General features: G+C 44.9%; 1 protein-coding gene across 1 annotated transcript; it reads right to left on the minus strand.

The window, feature by feature from the left end:
- Positions 1 to 666: 666 nt before the first annotated feature.
- IRAK2 (interleukin 1 receptor associated kinase 2) lies at positions 667 to 17,518 on the minus strand. Its single transcript, XM_044300770.1, has 14 exons — positions 17,216 to 17,518; positions 14,185 to 14,350; positions 12,319 to 12,498; positions 11,531 to 11,635; positions 11,210 to 11,313; positions 9,326 to 9,514; positions 9,188 to 9,252; positions 7,508 to 7,616; positions 5,954 to 6,063; positions 5,164 to 5,356; positions 4,439 to 4,501; positions 4,144 to 4,353; positions 3,121 to 3,508; positions 667 to 1,465 (listed from the first exon to the last, which is right to left on the minus strand). Exons 2-14 carry the CDS (start codon positions 14,312 to 14,314, stop codon positions 1,347 to 1,349), a joined length of 1,965 nt encoding a protein of 654 aa, XP_044156705.1. The 5' UTR covers positions 14,315 to 14,350; positions 17,216 to 17,518; the 3' UTR covers positions 667 to 1,346.
- Between the last annotated feature and the right edge of the window lie 4,356 nt (positions 17,519 to 21,874).

Consider the following 21,874-nt stretch of genomic DNA (forward strand, 5'->3'; position numbering starts at 1 on the left):
ACGCTGAGCCCATCGCTGGAGGTATACATCAGGGAGCCCATTGGAGGCCAGGAGAACGGAGCAATATGGATACGTGTGACGTCTATACTGGGGGCTATTCCTGGTGTATACGCCAAGCACAGGGCTCGACGCAGTCAAAACAAATCCTAAAGCTCTACATATACGAGATTAGCCGATCTCGTGGGACTGTATGTACGGAATACAAAACAATCGCCCGGATCACGCTGTGCAGCTGACCACACTAAAGATCTGTCACCAAAAAGATTTTCTGTTAGTTAAAACCAGATAGTAACCCATATTCTTTATTTCTAACCTCTTTTTATTTTCTGATTGTAGATTTTTTATTCTGTTTACTGAACATGATTATGGGGGCGGCCATCTTGCCTGAGCAGTTATTAAAATGATTTAAAAATGTTAGACATAAAAACGTGATTTAAACAATAGATCTTTTCTAATGACACATTCCCTTTAATGTACTTCAGCCTGACGGATCAGATTTCAGACAGAAAGATATCTACCCTCGGTCATCAAGAAGATTGGTCCAAAATGGGCAAAATCCTCCTTTTATCCATGGTTATGGTCGTCTGCTCTGCTGGATGACTGGACAACCCCTTTAACCACTCTCCTATTATTAGGACGTTGAATGAAAAGCACAATTTTCTTTTATGTCTAATACTTTTATTTTACACAATTTATAAAACCGCTCCTTCTATACATCCTTATATCAATTATATTTATAAAAACCGTAATGCTGTGCCAAACGCCAAGTCTGTTCATTGCTGGTTGTAAAGCTAAAATCCAAGAGGGAAATTGCACCTCCTGTGCTGGGATGAGGCCCACAGAGAAGGAGTCCAAGATCGGGCTGGACCCAAACCTCAATTTTAAACCATGGCCATTCTATTGGAGAAAAAGCACCGCACTCGTCCAGTTATATGATTGGTGCTGACCTGCAATACCAGACATAGCCCGGGGACAAGAGTGCGCTGTTCCTGGAAGTAGCCATGTTTTTCTAATTTCAAGCAACCTCTTTAAATCTGCATAGAGCCCCTCTTCTCTACGGTGACCCCAGCAGAAGCACACAAGGATCAGGAGGGTCTGCCCCGGGGGCCACTGCCGTCTCCTTTCCTTGTAATGATGGGTGAGGGACAATCAAGTGCTCATCCAGTGACCCGGCAGCACCGCTCCTGTATGTGCGCTCATGCCCAGAACATGGCTGACGTGGAGGTAGTCTCTGCAGAGGTAGTAGTGTGTGGTGCGTCCGAAACCTGCAAACACTGAAGGAATCACCGGAAATATTATAGAACCCTGAAAATGTCCGTCTCCGGTGTACGCAGGCGACCGTATACTCAGGCCGAGTCAAAGAGAACCGAGCTGTCCACCTTCTCCTCAGCGTACAGCTCAAGGTCCTCCATCAGCTTCAGTTTTGCTTCATTTATTTCAATTCCCCACGACGTCTCGTTACTCTCTGATAAATGTGTAAAAAATAAGAAAAATTATAATTTACAGACGCATCAGTTTCTTAATATTTATTTTTGATAGATATGAGATATTAGATAGATAGATAATACAGTCCTGATCAAAAGTTTAAGACCACTTGAAAAATGGCCAAAAATCCTATTTAGCACGGCCGGATCTTAAGAAGGTTCCAAGTGGAGCTTCAACATTCAAGAAGAGATGGGAGGGAGACAGAACATTTTTTGAGCCTTCAATTTAATGAAAACAACGAATAAACTGAAACAGGCTGTTTTTCAGCTGATCCATAGTTTAGGACCACATGCCTTTGACCCCTTAAGGACCCATGACATACCGGTAGGTCATGAGTTTAAAACATTGCTGACACTCTGGTATAAACGGCTGACATCTGTGCTGCGATGTCAGCTGTTTAACCCTTTCCATACCGTGGTCCATTTCTTATATGATCCTGAGGGTTATGGAACAAAAAAGTCAAGTAAAAGACCCCAAAACACTTCATCCGCACTGAGCCGGAGGATCCAATTGGCTGTCCGTCAAGACACTGGACGATCCTCGACCCAAATGAAGGCCCTTACTGGTGCTGACTGCAGCCCCATAACCATCAGACGGCATCTGAGACTGAAGGGCTTCAAAAACAAAAAACGTCTTCAAAGACCCCGTCTCCTTGAACGCCACAGAACTGCTCGTTGGGACTTTGCAAGAGAGAAACATGGGACATTCAAAGGTGGAAGAAAGTTTTATTCTCTGATGAGAATAAATGTAACCTTGATGGTCCTGATGGTTTCCAGCGTTACTGGCATGACAAGCAGATCCCACCTGAGATGTTTTCTACGCGCCACAGTGGAGGGGGCGCCATAATGGTCTGGGGGGCTTTTTCCTTCAGTGGAACAATGGAGCTTCAGGAAGTGCAGGGGCTTCAAACGGCCGCTGGCTATGTCCAGATGTTGCAGAGAGCATTCCTCATGACTGAGGGCCCTCGTCTGTGGGGTAACAGGACAACGCTACAGTACACAATGCCCGCAGGACAAGGGACTTCTTCCAGGAGAATAACAACACTCTTCTGGCCCATCCTGCGTGTTCCCCTGATCTAAGTCCAATTGAGAACCTTTGGGGATGGATGGCAAGGGAAGTTTACAACAATGGACAACAGTTCCAGACAGTAGATGGCCTTCGTGCGGCCGTCTTCACCACTTGGAGAAATGTCCCCACTCACCTCATGGAAACGCTTGCATCAAGCATGCCGAAACAAGAACGGCGGAGCTACTCATCACTGAGGTCATGTTTGGGAGTTGGATTTCTGTTTTGGGGGGTTTCGTTTTTTTTGGAGGTCTGGTCCTAAACTTTTGATCAGCTGAAAAACAGCCTGTTTCAGTTTATTCGTTGTTTTCATTAAATTGAATGCTCAAAAATGTTTTGTCTCCCTCCCATCTCTTCTTGTTGCATGTTGAAGCTCTACTTGGAACCTTGTTAAGATCCGGCCATGATGAATAGGAATTTTGCCATTTTTCAAGTGGTCTAAACTTCTGATCAGGACTGTATATAGATAATAATAGATTAAACAGAGAGACAGATACATAGATGATAGATTAGATAATAGATAATACATAGATATTAGATAGATAATTGATAGAAGACAGACAGATTTACCTGTTGGTGATTTTGACGCTTTTGGGGGGCAGTTCTTTTCTGGGGTACGTAAGTTGCCCGGCCTTGCAGCAGATGATGTTTGCTCGGTCTCGTACCATCCGTCTGCAGGACAGAAGTCGAAGCTTCCAGACTCGTCCAGTTCACACGGACTCCCTTTGGAGACTTCACCTTGCGCCGGGCAGTATGTGCGCTCTGGTACTGACGTTCCGCTCCTGGGCCAGGCAGCCCTGGCGGTACCGCTGGGCGGCTCTGCTGCATCTCCTTGGATGTAGCCTATGGACAAGGATTCATCGCTTTCCTCCGGGACGTTCACACTGGACATCTCCTCCGGGGATTCCGGAGCGCAGGCTGTGAACGACTCCTGAGCCTTCTCCATCATTGTCATTACCTGTTGTCAAGAACAAAAAAGGGTTAACACAGACTCCTGTAACAACAGGTGAACGAGAGGCTCTCGGCCCAATGAAACTGTACACGATAATGTTACTGGAAACCGTCAGCAAGCTGGTAGCAGCTTAGGCTACTTTCACACTGGCGTTTTGAGTTCCGTTTGTGAGATCCGTTTCAGGGATCTCACAAACGGTTCAAAACGGATCAGTTCAGCCCCAATGCATTCTGAATGGATAAGGATCCGTTCAGAATGCATCAGTTTGGCTCCGTTCCGCCTCCTGCTTGCAGCGTTTTAGTGTCCGCCTGGCGATGCGAAGCCAAACGGATCCGTCCTGACTTACAATGTAAGTCAATGGGAACGGATCCGTTTTCACTGACACAATATGGTGCAGTTGAAAACGGATCCGTCCCCCATTGACTTTCAATGTAAGTCAGGACGGATCAGTTTTGACTTAGACTTTTTTTTAAAAGAATAATGCAAACGGATCCGTTCTGAACGGATACAAGCGTTTGCATTATAGGTGCGGATCCATCTGTGCAGATACCAGACGGATCCGCACCTAACGCAGGTGTGAAAGTAGCCTTAGCCGAGCTCCTGTCAGAAGGATCATGTACGGGACACTTTTGTAAGGTCACCTCTGATAATGACGTCCTCTTCTTGGTCAGGCACAGGCAGACGGCAGATGCCCAGTGTATGGCGGGACGTCTTCCCAGTCTCTCCAGTCTTGGATCCGCGTAGTTCTGTCCGATTTCTCCTGCGCACAGAAGATCCACAGACCCCGCTCTGTCACCGACGGACTCCGATTTTAATCTCACCTGCTCCACCTCAGTCAGGATCAGATCTTTCTGGAGAGGACACACAGCGTCTTATTAAATGGATCCACAAGGAGGAGAGCGCCGTGAACACAGAACCGGCTTTGGAGGTTCTTACCAGGTAGCTGGGGTCCCGCTCCTTGTCAACGGGCTTCAGTCCTGTCAGAAGTTCTGCTAAAACCTAAAAGATCATAAAGGATCATGATGATGATGATGATGATATGGAAAAAGCCTTTAATCACAATGAAAAACACTGAGCAAAGAAAACCAAAAACAAGACCCTTTACGGCAGCTGCTTGACACCAGCAGCGCTCCTTCCTGTCGCCCTCATCCCATTTTCGTGACTTGAGTTTTTCCCTTCCATGTTTCCTATCACTACAGGTTCTTAACACCTTGTGTCCTACCTTAAAAAGGGCCCCTCCTGCCCTTCTCAAGGGCCCCATAGCAAATGCATGGTCTGGTTCTATAGAACATACTCTGCGAGGTCCGTGTCACCTTTACTGGGACATCGTAGGGCAGTATTGGGGCAGGTGAGAGAATAATGCTGCGGATGTATGTTACACAACCAACGTCTCACAGCTGAGAGTTTGTTACAATTGTACCCAGTCTAGACAGCGTAACAGAGCAAAGGTCTCCTTCCTGCTACAATGTATCAATATTAGATCTGTATGGGATAGGAAATCTTGCGTGTAGGCTCCTATTCATTGACAGCAAGCAGAGATCTTGAAATTTTATGAAAAGCTGGAACACAAGGTCTGCTGGAAGTCTTTAGTCCAGGCTGAGCACCGCTGTGACATGGCGGGAGCCGCCCCTGCAGTACTTGACGAGATTACTTTCACTTACTACGCCGCAGGAGAAGATGTCGGTCTGGGCGGTCAGCTGGCCGCTCCGCAGGTAGCTGTCCGGCAGGTAAGGCTGGAATCTCTGCAGCTCGTACGTTTTCACGTTAGTGTAATTTGCTGATCGATCAGGACAGAATCGAGCCCCGGCGTGGCCCAACTTTACAGTGAAATGCTCGTCCAAAAAGACATTGGAACTAAAAAGTAAACACAGCAAGGGGTTAATAAAGAATCCAAAGACCTGTATGAGCGGCCTCTGGCCCTTCACATGCTGTGAGACTACAACTCCCAGCGGAGATTATGATGCATTTGTGTCATTTCCTAGAACTGCTTTTATGGAAAAAAAAAATGAGCTGCATGCAATCACCCCTAGGGGGAGCTAAGGATCTTACTGCAGACAATGGCAGCTGTGTTAATCTGTATGCAGAGAGCTCCCCTAGTGGTGGCCAATAATATTTATTTAAATAGCTATTGCCATCATAGACATTTATAGCATATCCCAAGGACGTCTGATAGGGAGGTGCAACCTCTGGAGCCTGCATCTATGTCCATAATGTATTCCCGACCGGATGCAGATTTTTATAAAAATTCCCAAAGCTTTGGCAATCAAATAGTTAAAAATGCAAGAACCATAAAATAGGAACTAAGACTGGACACTTAGGATGAAAGAAGTAATGATCTGCGAAGCTCCGGCTTCAGAGGAGGATGTGAACTCGGCGCTGCTGTCCAATGGAGGGAAGTGAGACGACGGTTACATGAAGCTCGGACGCATCGTTTCCACACAGCGAGCTCACCTCTTAATGTTACCATGAAAAATCCCCGCCTCGTGCAAGTGACCGACACCTTGTAACAGACCCGCAGCGATAGACAGTCTCCGCTCCCAGCCCAGAACACAAGGTGCAGCCTGAAAAATACACAAAGTGAATATATAGATAAGTAACGTATGTACGCAGTGACTGCACCAGCAGAATAGTGAGTGCGGCTCTGGAGTATAATACAGCATGTAACTCCGGATCAGTACAGGATAAGTAATGTATGTACACAGTGACTGCACCAGCAGAATAGTGAGTGCAGCTCTGGAGTATAATACAGGATGTAACTCAGGATCAGTAATGTATGTACACAGTGACTGCACCGCAGAATAGTGAGTGCAGCTCTGGAGTATAATACAGGATGTAACTCAGGATCAGTACAGGATAAGTAATGTATGTACACAGTGACTGCACCAGCAGAATAGTGAGTGCAGCTCTGGAGTATAATACAGCATGTAACTCCGGATCAGTACAGGATAAGTAATGTATGTACACAGTGACTGCACCAGCAGAATAGTGAGTGCAGCTCTGGAGTAACATACAGGATGTAACTCAGGATCAGTAAAGGATGAGTAATGTATGTACACAGTGACTGCACCAGCAGAATAGTGAGCACAGCTCTGGAGTATAATACGGGATGTAACTCAGGATCAGGAAAGGATAAGTAATGTAATGTATGTACACAGTGACTGCACCAGCAGAATAGTGAGTGCAGCTCTGGAGTATTTATACAGGATGTAACTCAGGATCAGTACAGAATAAGTAATGTATGTACACAGTGACTGCACCAGCAGAATAGTGAGTGCAGCTCTGGAGTATAATACAGGATGTAACTCAGGATCAGAACAGGATAAGTAATGTATGTACACAGTGACTGCACCAGCAGAATAGTGAGTGCAGCTCTGGAGTATAATACAGGATGTAACTCAGGATCAGTACAGGATAAGTAATGTATGTACAGTGACTCCACCAGCAGAATAGTGAGTGCAGCTCTGGAGTATAATGCAGGATGTAACTCAGGATCAGTACAGGATAAGTAATGTACACAGTGACTCCACCAGTAGAATAGCGAGTGCAGCTCTGGAGTATTGTATGTATACAGTGTTACTTCCATATAGATTATTTGTGTCTATAAGCTGTAACTGGTGATTAGAGGTGGACAAACACAAGAATCTATAAATTGGAACAATGGAGATACATTCATTTATATGGAAAACTTTCTAGCTGAGATATTTCCAGGTCCTCGGATGTGGAAAATTCCAGGACCATATAACGGAAAGTCTATTAATCAGTCAGTAAATCCATAGAACACTAACAGGAAGACGGGCAGGACGCCCAGACTTCATGGAATAACCTCCCGCTACAGATAAAGTCATCGTTTTCTATATACGCCATGAATCTGCCTCATCATGCGCTGACTGTAAACCGTTGATGTGCGGTATGTACGGTGTCTGTATGCCATGTGCTGCAGGTGACACCCATAGAAAGGTGAGGCATACGCCCTCTATAGGGTCTTCTTAACCCTTTAGGACTCACTTGTAAAGCAACATCCAGAGATCCCTCCTTCATGAAGCGGTAGACGAGGTAATGGCGTCCGCTCTCCACACAGAAGCCGAGCAGCTTCAGCAGATTGGGGTGATGACATCTGTACAAGGCAAGGAAGAAAGGCAAAGTAAGACCGCTCACGGACTGTCTGCACCCTACACATTACAGGCACACATATTTCCTGAGAAAAAAATGTGGGGGGTTCAGCCCGCACAACCCCTAGCAGGTGCAGATTGCTGTGGCGAAATACAGATACAAACGCAAAAACACAAAATGCAATCGCACTCTGCAAACCAGCACTCTGCCCTGCCTTTATGCTGGATGTTGAATAAGGCATTGGTGTACATTTTGGCCAAAGCGTAATAAGCCACTCACCACGTCAAGGTCGCCTTCATGAGTGGTCCCTAACACTAGTTCCTACCTGTTATGGGCCACGACAGCCACACAAAGTCCAGGGAGCGCAGGTACAGCATGCACGCCAGGCACACTCTGCTTTTAACCCCGTCCGGTGCCATTACAGCTTTCATCGGATCCAGGGATGCAAGAGCGATCGAGCTAACGGTTATTACACCGTATTTACATCATATTATAACCCCTGATGAATCTGACAGCATTGCCTGTCAGAGGAAACGCGTCGGGAACGACTACTGAAAAAATATCTGACTAGGCCAGCATCAGGAGACAACAATAGGGTGAGAATAATAGGGCCAGCCATCGAGAAGTGGGGTCGCTCCTTAGGGGGTGATTCTCCGGCATATAGGCGAGAGACCTCTCCGCTTTTAGGCAGGAAAAGAAAAAAACTGTTCACCAGGGATATTCTCCTACCTGCCTGACCTATTACCTAAGAGATTCAGCAAACTAAGCATTATTTGGACCCACTTTTTTCAGCAGACAAAGGGACTACTACGGACCCAATGGGACCACCCAGCCGTCTGGATACCAAGATCACGCATCTTCTATACAACAAACCGTGAGTGGTGATCATAATAAGTGGTCTAACCATATTTTCATCTGTTATCCATAATACTGGATTGCTTATACTCCTGCGTAGTATTGTATTGTATATACGTATACGTAGTGCCAAGTACCTTATTGCTGATATATATGCCTGGTCAGATTTTTTCTATATGCAGTCATCTACTACTATAAATGTGGGACATATTTTTTATATATATTATCTGATAAAAGTTAAGTTTTAGTAGGATAACAAACCAGTGATACAGTTAAATTGCTCCTACAACATATTTATCTCAAACCAATACTGTGAATTGTGATGCAAGTACCAACATGCATGCTGAGCCCACTATATACTTCTCCTGGAGCCTAATGGCTACTGGTAGGTGCTATATTTATACTGACTTTAAAACCAGCCTCCAGGGCAGACTAACTGTAGGACACATATCTCCTGTCCTGATAGTTTGTTACAATGTATCAGTCTGGCATCCAGATGACTGTCCGCACTGACAACAACTGTAACCAGAATAGAGGAGATTCTGAGATTTTTAGCTTCTGCGTGTCAACAAGAATGTTTCTGTTCACTGACAGCAAGCAGAAATCTTACAAATGGTGAGAAATTGATGCATAAAGTCTATTTGAAAGTTGCAGAACTTTCCATTATACAAGGATTACATTTTAATTATAGAACAATGGATTTGAGAAGATGGTTCTTACCGAAAACCTATCTGTGCTTCTTTCTCATAAAAGGAATCTGTCGTATCCGACTGCTCCGTGTGCCCCTAAAGAAAGCAGAGAGATGAGAATGTGGCCCTCTGACACCAGGCAGACGAAACTCCGGGGATCATAATTCACCTCCTTCAGCCTCTTTATTGCATAGACATTGTCTCCTTTCCGTCCTAAAAAGACATCAGCAAATCGTCCGCTGTGTATGTTCCTGTTCATACTGAATCTGTCGGTAGCGTCCTCCAGCTGCTGCATCGTCCAGTGCTGGCACATGGCGGACAGGGACAAACTGATCTCCTGCTGAGGGACAGTAAACACCTGCAACATAGACCAGGGCGATGTATCACTTATACCAGCTGTACATATAGAATTATATACAGGAGATGCCCAGGTTATACCAGCTGTACATATATAATTATATACAGGAGATGCCCAGGTTATACCAGCATGGTCCATATCACTATATACAAGAAGATGTATAACTTATACCAGCTGTACATATAGAATTATATACAGGAGATACCCGGGTTATACCAGCTGTACATATAGAATTATATACAGGAGATACCCAGGTTATGCCAGCTGTACATATATAATTATATACAGGAGATGCCCAGGTTATACCAGCTGTACATATATAATTATATACAGGAGATACCCAGGTTATACCAGCATGCTCCATATCACTATATACAACAAGATGTATCACTTATACCAGCTGTACATATATAATTATATACAGGAGATGCCCAGGTTATACCAGCTGTACATATATAATTATATACAGGAGATGCCCAGGTTATGCCAGCTGTACATATATAATCATATACAGGAGATGCCCAGGTTATACCAGCATGCTCCATATCACTATATACAGTAGATGTATAACTTATACCAGCTGTATATATATAATTATATACAGGAGATGCCCAGGTTATACCAGCTGTACATATATAATTATATACAGGAGATGCCCAAGTTATACCAGCTGTACATATATAATTATATACAGGAGATGCCCAGGTTATACCAGCTGTACATATATAATTATATACAGGAGATGCCCAAGTTATACCAGCTGTACATATATAATTATATACAGGAGATGCCCAGGTTATACCAGCTGTACATATATAATTATATACAGGAGATACCCAGGTTATACCAGCATGCTCCATATCACTATATACAAGAAGATGCATAACTTATACCAGCTGTACATATATAATCATATACAGGAGATGCCCAGGTTATAGCAGCTGTACATATATAATTATATACAGGAGATGCCCAGGTTATACCAGCTGTACATATATAATTATATACAGGAGATGCCCAGGTTATACCAGCTGTACATATATAATTATATACAGGAGATGCCCAGGTTATACCAGCATGCTCCATATCACTATATACAAGAAGATGTATAACTTATACCAGCTGTACATATATAATTATACACAGGAGATGCCCAGGTTATACCAGCTGTACATATATAATTATATACAGGAGATGCCCAGGTTATACCAGCATGCTCCATATCACTATATACAGGAAGATGTATAACTTATACCAGCTGTACATATATAATTATATACAGGAGATGCCCAGGTTATACCAGCATGCTCCATATCACTATATACAGGAAGATGTATAACTTATACCAGCTGTACATATATAATTATATACAGGAGATACCCAGGTTATACCAGCTGTACATATATAATTATATACAGGAGATGCCCAGGTTATACCAGCTGTACATATATAATTATATACAGGAGATGCCCAGGTTATACCAGCTGTACATATATAATTATATACAGGAGATGCCCAGGTTATACCAGCTGTACATATATAATTATATACAGGAGATGCCCAGGTTATACCAGCATGGTCCATATCACTATATACAAGAAGATGTATAACTTATACCAGCTGTACATATATAATTATACACAGGAGATGCCCAGGTTATAGCAGCCTATTAGGTGACATGGAGGACACACATACCTGATCTGTGCTGGATACGTGGTCAGAATATGAGTCGGTCCATAGGGAGCTCAGCAGTTCTGATGGGGGTTGTGGTGGTAAAGGAAGTGTCTGTGAATTGAATTCTGTAATAATAATAATAATAATAATATTTATATAGCGCCACCATATTCCGCAGCGCTTAGGGTTCATGTATAAAACAAACATAACTGGCTAATATGCAACTGAAACAGGAGGAGTCAGGGCCCTGCTCGCAGGAGCTTACAATCTATGAGGATGGAGGAGACGCTGATCACCACTGACGTCTCTCGCCTCGCTCTGTATCCCACAATCTCACATTACCTGTAATACTGTTGCAATTCCCGCCGTTTCTTTTCGCTCCTTCAGAAACTCGTGGCGCTGCATGACTTTCCTCAGTCACAGGGGATTTCACCAGATCACAGGGGTCTATATAATACATAATTAGGAAGTATCTAGAACATAGCTTTATGAATAGAATGCCAGAGCTGCAGTTAAGCAGCAGTATAAAAAGGGAACCAGGACAGAGTTAAAGGGCATCTGTCAGCAGTTTTGTCCCTATGACACTGGCTGACCTGTTACATGTGCGCTTGGCAGCTGAAGGCATCTGGTCCCATGTTCATATGTGCCCGCACTGCTGAGGAAAATGATGTTTTAATGTATGCAAATGAGCTTTTAGGAGCAACGGGGGCGTTACCATTACACCTAGAGGCTCTGCTTTCTCCGCAACTTCCATGCCCTCTGCAATTTTATTGACAGAGCCAGGCAGTGAAAACGTCAACACTCCTGGTTCTGTCAATCAAAGTGCAGATGATGCAGAAACTGCAAAGAGAGCAGAGCCTCTGGTGCAATGGCAACGCCCACGTTGCTCCTACAGGCTCATTTGTATATATTAAAACATAATTTTTCTCAGCAATGCGGGCACATATCAACATAGGACCAGATGCCTTCAGCTGCCAAGCGCACATGTAACAGGTCAGTTGGTGTCATAGGTACAAAACTGCTGACAGATCCCCCGTAGAAGACAGAATACTGGATGACAGCCCTCTGGAATGGTACTGAATATCATTTCAATCTCACAGCAGAAGACATCTCAGGGGTTTCCGACTTACTCTGGTGGAGAATTTCTAATGCCCGGTAGAGCTCCAGCATCTGCAGAACGACCTCCAGGTCCTGGACGGTGGCCAGCTTCTGTCCCCAGCTCCAGAGCAGCTCCCGGGTGATGTAATCCCCTGATCGCCGCCTCATGTAAAAGCGCTGAATGGTAGTCTGGTCGTTCATGATATGTGACACTGATCACGGGGAAAACATTTTTTTCAAAATGTAAGTACAATGACACATTTTAAAGATCTCTGCTTGCTGCCAGTGAATGGGGATTTTTTATTAATTTTATTTTTTTAACATCCAGAGGCTAAAAACCAGTACAGATGTATTTGCTTCCATTCACTGTCAGCAAACAGAAGTCTTAAGATGCAGTGGCATGATATATAACTGAGCATTATTATATAAAACCAGGCTAATGCATTTCACTCGGCGGCAGTATTATACTGCCAGATCATTGCTAATGAGTGAATTTGCTACATTGCATCACTACAGACAAAGTGTATCAGTCTGGAGCACAGGCTGCTTAGCTGAGGATTGTCTAGACTAGATACAATTGTAACAAACCTTCAGCTGTGAGGTATATTCTGTGTATACGGGTGTTTAGCCTGTGGGTCTTACTTCATTAATGTGCAGGTATTGGTGAGATTTGGTTTGGTGCACAGCCTACAGTCCAGTTCTAGCCCCATCATCAGGATATAGGATCACTGTCAGCCTGCTGTAATAGAGATCGCACCCGACCTCCCAGCTCTGCTATCTCTACAGGCCTCAGAATAGAGGAAATGTAGGAGCAGAAGATCCAGATATCCTTCCCCCCACCAAAGGCACCAATAGCTGCATTATTTTTCACTAAAACCATTGACTGCTGTGGGTGGACGTGGCCTGGTCATCACATGTGGCCAGCTGCTCCATCAGGCCTTACCCAAACTGGGCTATGTAGTCACAGCTGGAAACAGCAGCGTACACAATGGTAAAAACATGCTATTACTGACGCATTATAGGAGCTGAAAAAGCGGCCAATCGCGTTTGAGAATAAAGTCTGTCTATAAATCACTCTGTAAAAAAATTACATGACTTATCTCCAGAGCTGCACTCACTATTCTGCTGGTGGAGTCACTGTGTTCATACATTACATTACTCATCCTGTACTGATCCTGAGTTACATCCTGTATTATACTCCAGAGCTGCACTCACTATTCTGCTGGTGGAGTCACTGTGTACATACATTACTTATCCTGTACTGATCCTGAGTTACATCCTGTATTATACTCCAGAGCTGCACTCACTGTTCTGCTGGTGGAGTCACTGTGTACATTACATTACTCATCCTGTACTGATCCTGAGTTACATCCTGTATTATACTCCAGAGCTGCACTCACTATTCTGCTGGTGGAGTCACTGTGTACATTACATTACTCATCCTGTACTGATCCTGAGTTACATCCTGTATTAGACTCCAGAGCTGCACTCACTATTCTGCTGGTGCAGTCACTGTGTACATACATTACTTATCCTGTACTGATCCTGAGTTACATCCTGTATTTTACTCCAGAGCTGCACTCACTATTCTGCTAGTGCAGTCACTGTGTACATACATGACATTACTTATCCTCCTGTACTGATCCTGAGTTACATCCTGTATTATACTCCAGAGCTGCACTCACTATTCTGCTGGTTTTCTGATCCCTGAGAGTACTGTAGAAGCTTTGGTGACAGTTATTTAGTTAATGCAGGTTATAATTCCGTTATCATGAAACATTTGAATGCAGCTTCGGATGTAACTAGAGATATCAGATGTACATTAATTGTGTTCAGATATTGATCATCCCTTTAAGAAGAACTATTTTATCCTCATTTGTTCCAGGAGACATCCTTACCGAGCCGCATCCACTCCCAGTCACTCAGGCTGTCCAGACAGCGGCAGAGATCGTCCAGGACTCTGGGCGAGATGTCAATAATGAAGGGGGATGGACTCAGGGACTGCGCCATGTCCGCCTCTCTCTGCATCAGGGTCCCAGATGGAACTTTTTAAAATCTGTAAAGCTGAAATTTAGGGAACATAATAAGCGTCATGCAAAGCCCGGGGAGCGGCAGGTCGGGGCCCGCATTATCATCAGGTTCTGCATTATTGGCTCAAGGGGACTTTCCAGTTTTATGTAAATAACAATTAGTCATTGCAGAATGAAAAGTTCCAAAACTTTCTTATATACTTATCATTTCAAATCCTCCCCATTTTCAAGATCTCTGCTTGCTGTAAATAGGAAGATTCATGTTACATCCCAAGCCTAAAAACAGACCTCATGTGTCTTACAGCTGAGGGTTTGTTACAGTTGTATCCCTTCTAGACAATCTTGTGAGCCCCGCACTGACACATTGTAACAAACTGTCAGGACAGGAGAGAGATTGTGCTGCCTGTGTGTTGAGAGCTCACAGAGGATTCTCGCATGAAGCAAACTCTCAGCTGAAAGAATAATGAGACCCAGGATTCAAAAATAATAATAATAGGAAAATGTTCCCATTCACTGACAGCCAGAAGAGATCTTGAAAAGGGTGAGCTAGAAGTCAGAAACGGTCCCGATCATGTCTAGCTCAAACTGATGTGGCTGTAGTTCTAGCGTATCTGAGACATTTGGAAGTGGTCAAGACAGGATTTCAGGATCCAGATGTTGCCATTCACTGACTCTATCAGAAGTCTTGAAAATAGTGCATTCAACCTGTGCCCCAATCAGCCAGCCGATACAATATAATGAGCTGAGTTAATGGTTGATGAGTCACGTATAACTTTACTAATTGGCGGCCATAGCTGTCACAATACAAGAGCCGCATCCATACAGAGAATGGCGGCTTCGAGTACGTCACCTACTGGTCGCAGCTCCTTGGATGAGCGACCGGGATGAAAATCATTCAGATTAAAGGGCTTCTGTCAGCCCACTAAACCGTTATTTTTTTTTTTTGTTAATAATAATCCCTGCACTGCGAGCTCCCTATACATAAGCTAAATATTCATTTTTGTTCAGTAGATTTTGTTAAAAAGCAATTTTTATAATATGTAAATTACTACTTGCTGGTAGCAGCCGCATCCTCCTCTCATAATGACGCCCCCTCCGCTGTGTGAGTGACAGGGCCAGGGAACGGGATCGTTCTCTGCTGGCAAAATATCGCGCCTGCGCCGTACCTGTCTTTAATCGGCGCAGGCGCACTGAGAGGCGGCCGCTCTGTCGGCCGCTCCATCCTCAATGCGCCTGCGCCGATGACGTCACATCTACACCCGGCGCAGGCGCATTAAGGATGGAGCGGCCGCCTCTCAGTGCGCCTGCGCCGATTAAAGACAGGTACGGCGCAGGCGCGATATTTTGCCAGCAGAGAACGATCCCGTTCCCTGGCCCTGTCACTCACACAGCGGAGGGGGCGTCATTATGAGAGGAGGATGCGGCTGCTACCAGCAAGTAGTAATTTACATATTATAAAAATTGCTTTTTAACAAAATCTACTGAACAAAAATGAATATTTAGCTTATGTATAGGGAGCTCGCAGTGCAGGGATTATTATTAACCAAAAAAAAAAAAACGGTTTAGTGGGCTGACAGAAGCCCTTTAAGGACCGCTTTTTTTGTCAGAATTTTTTCGATATCGGATGCGTTCCCATTAATTTCTATGGGGCTGCAAAAGATGCGGACAGCGGATTTCCATCTTGCGGCTCCGCAAAAAAAGGTACAACATGTCCCTCATGACCCCCACCGCTAACATCTCCTGGTAGGTCTTACTGACCCCCACCGCTAACATCTGGTAGGTCTGTCTGGCCCCCACCGCTAACATCTCCTGGTAGGTCTGTCTGACCCCCACAGCTAACATCTCCTGGTAGGTCTGTCTGACCCCACCGCTTACATCTCCTGGTAGGTCTGTCTGACCCCACCGCTTACATCTCCTGGTCGGTCTGTCTGACCCCACCGCTAACATCTCCTGGTAGGTCTGTCTGAACCCCACCGCTAACATCTCCTGGTAGGTCTGTCTGACCCCACCGCTTACATCTCCTGGTCGGTCTGTCTGACCCCACCGCTAACATCTCCTGGTAGGTCTGTCTGAACCCCACCGCTAACATCTCCTGGTAGGTCTGTCTGACCCCCACCCGCTAACATCTCCTGGTAGGTCTGTCTGAACCCCACCGCTAACATCTCCTGGTAGGTGTGTCTGGCCCCCACCGCTAACATCTCCTGGTAGGTCTGTCTGACCCCACCACTACCAACTCCTGGTAGGTCTGTCTGGCCCCCACCGCTAACATCTCCTGGTAGGTCTGTCTTACCCCACCCGCTAACATCTCCTGGTAGGTCTGTCTGACCCCACCACTACCAACTCCTGGTAGGTCTGTCTGACCCCCACAGCTAACATCTCCTGGTAGGTCTGTCTGACCCCACCGCTTACATCTCCTGGTAGGTCTGTCTGACCCCCACAGCTAACATCTCCTGGTAGGTCTGTCTGAACCCCACAGCTAACATCTCCTGGTAGGTCTGTCTGGCCCCCACCGCTAACATCTCCTGGTAGGTCTGTCTTACCCCACCCGCTAACATCTCCTGGTAGGTCTGTCTGACCCCCACCCGCTAACATCTCCTGGTAGGTCTGTCTGAACCCCACAGCTAACATCTCCTGGTAGGTCTGTCTGGCCCCCACCGCTAACATCTCCTGGTAGGTCTGTCTTACCCCACCCGCTAACATCTCCTGGTAGGTCTGTCTGACCCCCACCCGCTAACATCTCCTGGTAGGTCTGTCTGACCCCACCCGCTAACATCTCCTGGTAGGTCTGTCTGACCCCCACAGCTAACATCTCCTGGTAGGTCTGTCTGACCCCACCGCTAACATCTCCTGGTAGGTCTGTCTCTGGGGACTCTGCTGTGCACAGGATCCCAGTACTTACCTGAATCTGCAGGGTCCTGAATGATCTGAAGTGATCTAAAAATCGAAAGCTGGAAGGTTTTGTAATATCCGTCTGGTTACAGAAGACTCCGTCACGGCAAATCCGAGTGATTCATTTTTGAGACTGGTCCAGAAATCCTGCCTGACGTAATGGCAGGTTCATCACTTTAGGGGTCAGGCCGGCGCTGCACCCCCAACCTGCCAGGCGTCCCCCTAGTTCCTTCCTGTTTTTGGACACCTGCCGGTGTAGATGTCACATATTGTAGCCCTTAGTGACGCCCAGAACTTCCTTTTAGCAGCTGGTGTGTGGGGGAAGGTGAGGTAGGAGGTCTAGAATGTTACACAACCAGTAGAGCAGGAAGAGCGGCCTGGGCCGGGGAGGAGAGCGAGGGGAGCAGGTAGGAGAGGACGGGTGAGAAACCTGCCCATAGACCAGGGCTTATAGCGTCAGGGAACCAAGAGCCCCCAATTCTGGGCAAAAGAGGGGAAAAAAGGCAAAATAACAGGGGATACTAAAAGGAATGACAGAATGGAATGCCCATAGACTATAATGAAGCCAAACAGAATGCCCATAGACTATAATGAAGCCAAACAGAATGCCCATAGACTATAATGAAGCCAAACAGAATGCCCATAGACTATAATGAAGCCAAACAGAATGCCCATAGAGTATAATGAAGCCAAACAGAATGCCCATAGACTAGAATAGGAAGCAAAGTATCAGATAATCTCCAAGTTCAGTGGCAAATAATAAAGTGGAGATGAAAGGGGATTCAAAGCGTATAATGGGAAGTGGAATAACCCTAGAGAATAATGGAAATTGAATTTTTGAACTACAGACACAACAGCTTTCCTCCCCCTCACCAACTATAGGCCCAGGACTAGGAATAGGCTCTGATTTTTGGGTGGAGGATACATGGGGGCAACTTCGGGTCCATGCACACTATGGAATTTCCAAGCAGAGAAATTCAGTTCGGAAATTCCAAATGCGTCCCGCCCCGACTGATTTAGTGGGTGCTTGGGCAGCGCAGCCATTGCCGTTCCCTATAGCTGGCAGTGCATTCCGCTGAAAGAATGAACATGTGGAAAGCTTCACCGCTGAAATTCTGTAGTGTGCACTGTGCAGCGGATCCCACGGATTGCAATGGGACTCTGCTGCATCAAAATTTCCAAGCGTAATTCCTGAGCAGAATTTTACTCGGAAAATGGTAAAATGTAGGGGGGGGGGGGGGGGGGGGGAGACTGAACTCCTATAGCATGTTGGTATTAGTGAGAATGAAAACTGACAAGTTTATAGAAAATGTGCAAATATTTATTTTATTTAAAACTTTTCTTATTTAAAGGGGTTATCCAGGATTAGAAAAACTACAGTTTTCTTCCAAAAACAGCACCACACCTGTCCTCAGGTTGTGTGTGGTACTGCAGCTCTGCCAAGTGAATACCGCCCACAGGACAGGTGAGGTGTGGTGCTGTTTTTGGAAGAAATAAGCTGTTTTTTTTATTCCTGAGTAACCTTCTTAAATTCTTTTTTTCATTCAACAGAACTTTTATTGAAAGTTTTTTTTTAGTAGAACAGGAATCAAAAATAGGAGGGAGGCAAAAACAAAGAAGGGATGGGAAGTGGTCAAAATAAAAAGTATACAAATAAACATCAAAATTTCTGTCCCAGCAGAAAAAACATGAGACTCCGAGACAAAAAGGAACGCCGTGGTAAACAATGGCAGCGCCATCGGGGAGTGAATGGAGTAGCAAAGTACATTGTCAGAGAAAAGGGTGAACAAACCAAGAACAATGTTACAGCAAATTGATAAACCTAAAAACATAGGGGGAGATTTATCAAAATCTGTACAGAGGAACAGCTGCCCATAGCAACCAAACATTGCTTCATTAATTTTTCAGAGGCTTTTTTTTTTTTTCAAATTAAGGGTAGGGACACACTGAGCGCATACGCAGCGTATCTGACGCTGCGAGAAATGTGACGGGCAGCAGAAAATATGCTGTGTATGCGCTAGGAGCACACAGGGCTTTTCTCCGCTGCAGCCCTGTGTCTGCAGTGAGGTTTGGAGGTGGCCCTGCGCGTCACAGTTACGTCAGTGCGCTCGGCCCGCCTCCGAACCTTACTGCGCACACATAGGGCTGCGGAGGGAAAGCCCTGTCTGTCTGCTCCTAGCGCAAACGCAGTGTATTTCCCGCAGCCTCAAATACGCTGCGTATGCGCTCAGTGAGACCCGACCCTAAGGGTGTATTCAAACGTACTGTATCCTGCACATATTTGATGCTGTAGATTTGACGTTGTGTTCAGTCATTCTATAGAAAACAGTTATAATCCAAGGTAATTTTCATTTTACAATGTGCTACTCTACCCAGGGAACACTGACGGTAAAGGTTAAAGGGCTTCTGTCACCCCCCATTGTGCAATTTTCATTAGCCGACAGTAGCTATTTGCAATCATACATGTCTTACCTTTGTGTGTGGCTTATTTCTTGTAAAAATCGTACTTATAATATGCAAATTTCTTCACTACCGGCAAGTTGGGCGTGTACTTGTTGGTAGTGAAGAAATTTGCATATTACAAGTACGATTTTTACAAGAAATAAGCCACACACAAAGGTAAGACATGTATGATTGCACTCACAGCACAGATTTACCTGCAAATGAGCTCATATTTTCCCTCCCATTATAGTCTATGGGCATGCCATTGTGTCATTCCCCTTGTCAATTCATATAAACCAATGATAATCCCACTTAATCTCAATTTTATAATCCCACTGAATTTGGAGATTATGTCTGCTAAAGATTTATTTGATCTGTTGAATGGTTCAGGCACCAAGTCACGTTTTACTTCCCATTATAGTCTATGGGCATTCCATTCTGTCACTCACCTTTGCATTCTATAGAAAACGGTTATAATCCAAGGTAATTTTCATTTTACAATGTGCTACGCTACCCGGGGAACACTTGCGGTAAAGGTTAATGTCCTATATAACACAGATTTACCTGCAAATGAGCTCATAGTTTACTTCCCATTATAGTCTATGGGCATTCCATTGTGTCATTCACCCTCGTCATTCTGCAGAAAACGGTGATAATTCCACTTAATCTGAACATTAAATAACCCCACTGAACTTGGAGAGTAAATCTGCTAAATAATTAGTAGATATGTCAATCGGTTTTGTCTCTAATTCAAATATTACATTTCCATTATTCTCTATGGACATTCCACTTTTAGTATGCCCCCAAAAAACTGGTAAAATGCGTTCAGACCCCAAAATTGTTTCTGACTCCAGAGGTTAGACCCTAAGGCACTGAATCCAGACCTATTAATTTCTATGGGGCTGTGCACATGAGCGGTGATTTTCACGGATCACTTGTGCGTTGCGTCAAAATCGCAGCAAGCTCTATTTTGTGTGTTTTTCACGTAACGCAGGCCCCATAGAAGTGAATGGGGCTGCGTGAAAATCGCAAGCATCCGCAAGCAAGTGCGGATGCGGTGCAATTTTCACGCACGGTTGCTAGGAGATGATCGGGATGGGGACCCGATCATTATTATTTTCCCTTATAACATGGTTATAAGGGAAAATAATAGCATTCTTAATACAGAATGCATAGTACATTGGGGCTAAAGGGGTTAAAAAAATAAATAAAATTTAACTCACTTTAATCCACTTGTTCGCGCAGCCGGCTTCTCTTCTGTCTTCCTCTTTGCTGTGCAGGAGGAAAAGGACCTGTGGTGATGTCACTGCGCTCATCACACGGTCCATCACCATGGTTATGGATCATGTGACGAACCATGTGATGAGCGCAGTGATGTCACCACAGGTCCTTTTCCTTCTGCACAGCAAAGAGGAAGACAGAAGAGAAGCCGGGCTGTGCGAACAAGTGGATTAAAGGGAGTTCAATTATTTTTAATTATTTTTTAACCCCTCCAGCCCCTATTTTAGTAAGCATTCTGTATTAAGAATGCTATTATTTTCCCTTATAACCATGTTATAAGGGAAAATAATAAAATCTACACAACACCTAACCCAAACCAGTTCAGGTTTGTGTACCAAACATGCCAATTTTTCTCACGCATGTGCAAAACACATTACAATGTTATGCACTCGCGCGTTTTCCTGCGACGCACCCGCATCTTATCCGGCCCAAATCCATGACGCCCATGTGAAAGAGGCCTAAAATGAATCCTGACCCAGATGTCAGACATTCAAATTATTTCTGATCCCAAAATTGTAAATCAATCAAGCCGAACTCCAAAATTAATCCAGAACCCAGGGAGATCCCTAAATTAACCAGTCCCCCCCCTGCACCCTTCATTATCAGACCAACATGCACTCTCTACGGCACTGTTGTTAAACTACAACTCCCAGCATGCATACTTGCTCTGCTCTTCTGAGAACTCACATAGAAATGAATGGAGCATGCTGGGAATTGTAGATTCAGCAGCTGGAGTGCTGAAGGTTGCTGACCCCTGCTCTATGGGGTATCCTCCCAGTCCTTGCACTGCCCGGTTCTGTTGATGGGTCCCACGCCACCTACCAAGGGGTGAGGACAGGGCGGATGGGTGTTCAGAGGAGACTGTAATGACCGCCTATGATGCTGCATCCAGGACACTGTATGCAAGGCAACACCAGAATGTCCTAATGCCAGACCTCTACTTGCT

The sequence above is a fragment of the Bufo gargarizans genome, chromosome 7, assembly GCF_014858855.1.
Source record: "Bufo gargarizans isolate SCDJY-AF-19 chromosome 7, ASM1485885v1, whole genome shotgun sequence".
In the NCBI taxonomy this organism is placed as follows: domain Eukaryota; kingdom Metazoa; phylum Chordata; class Amphibia; order Anura; family Bufonidae; genus Bufo; species Bufo gargarizans.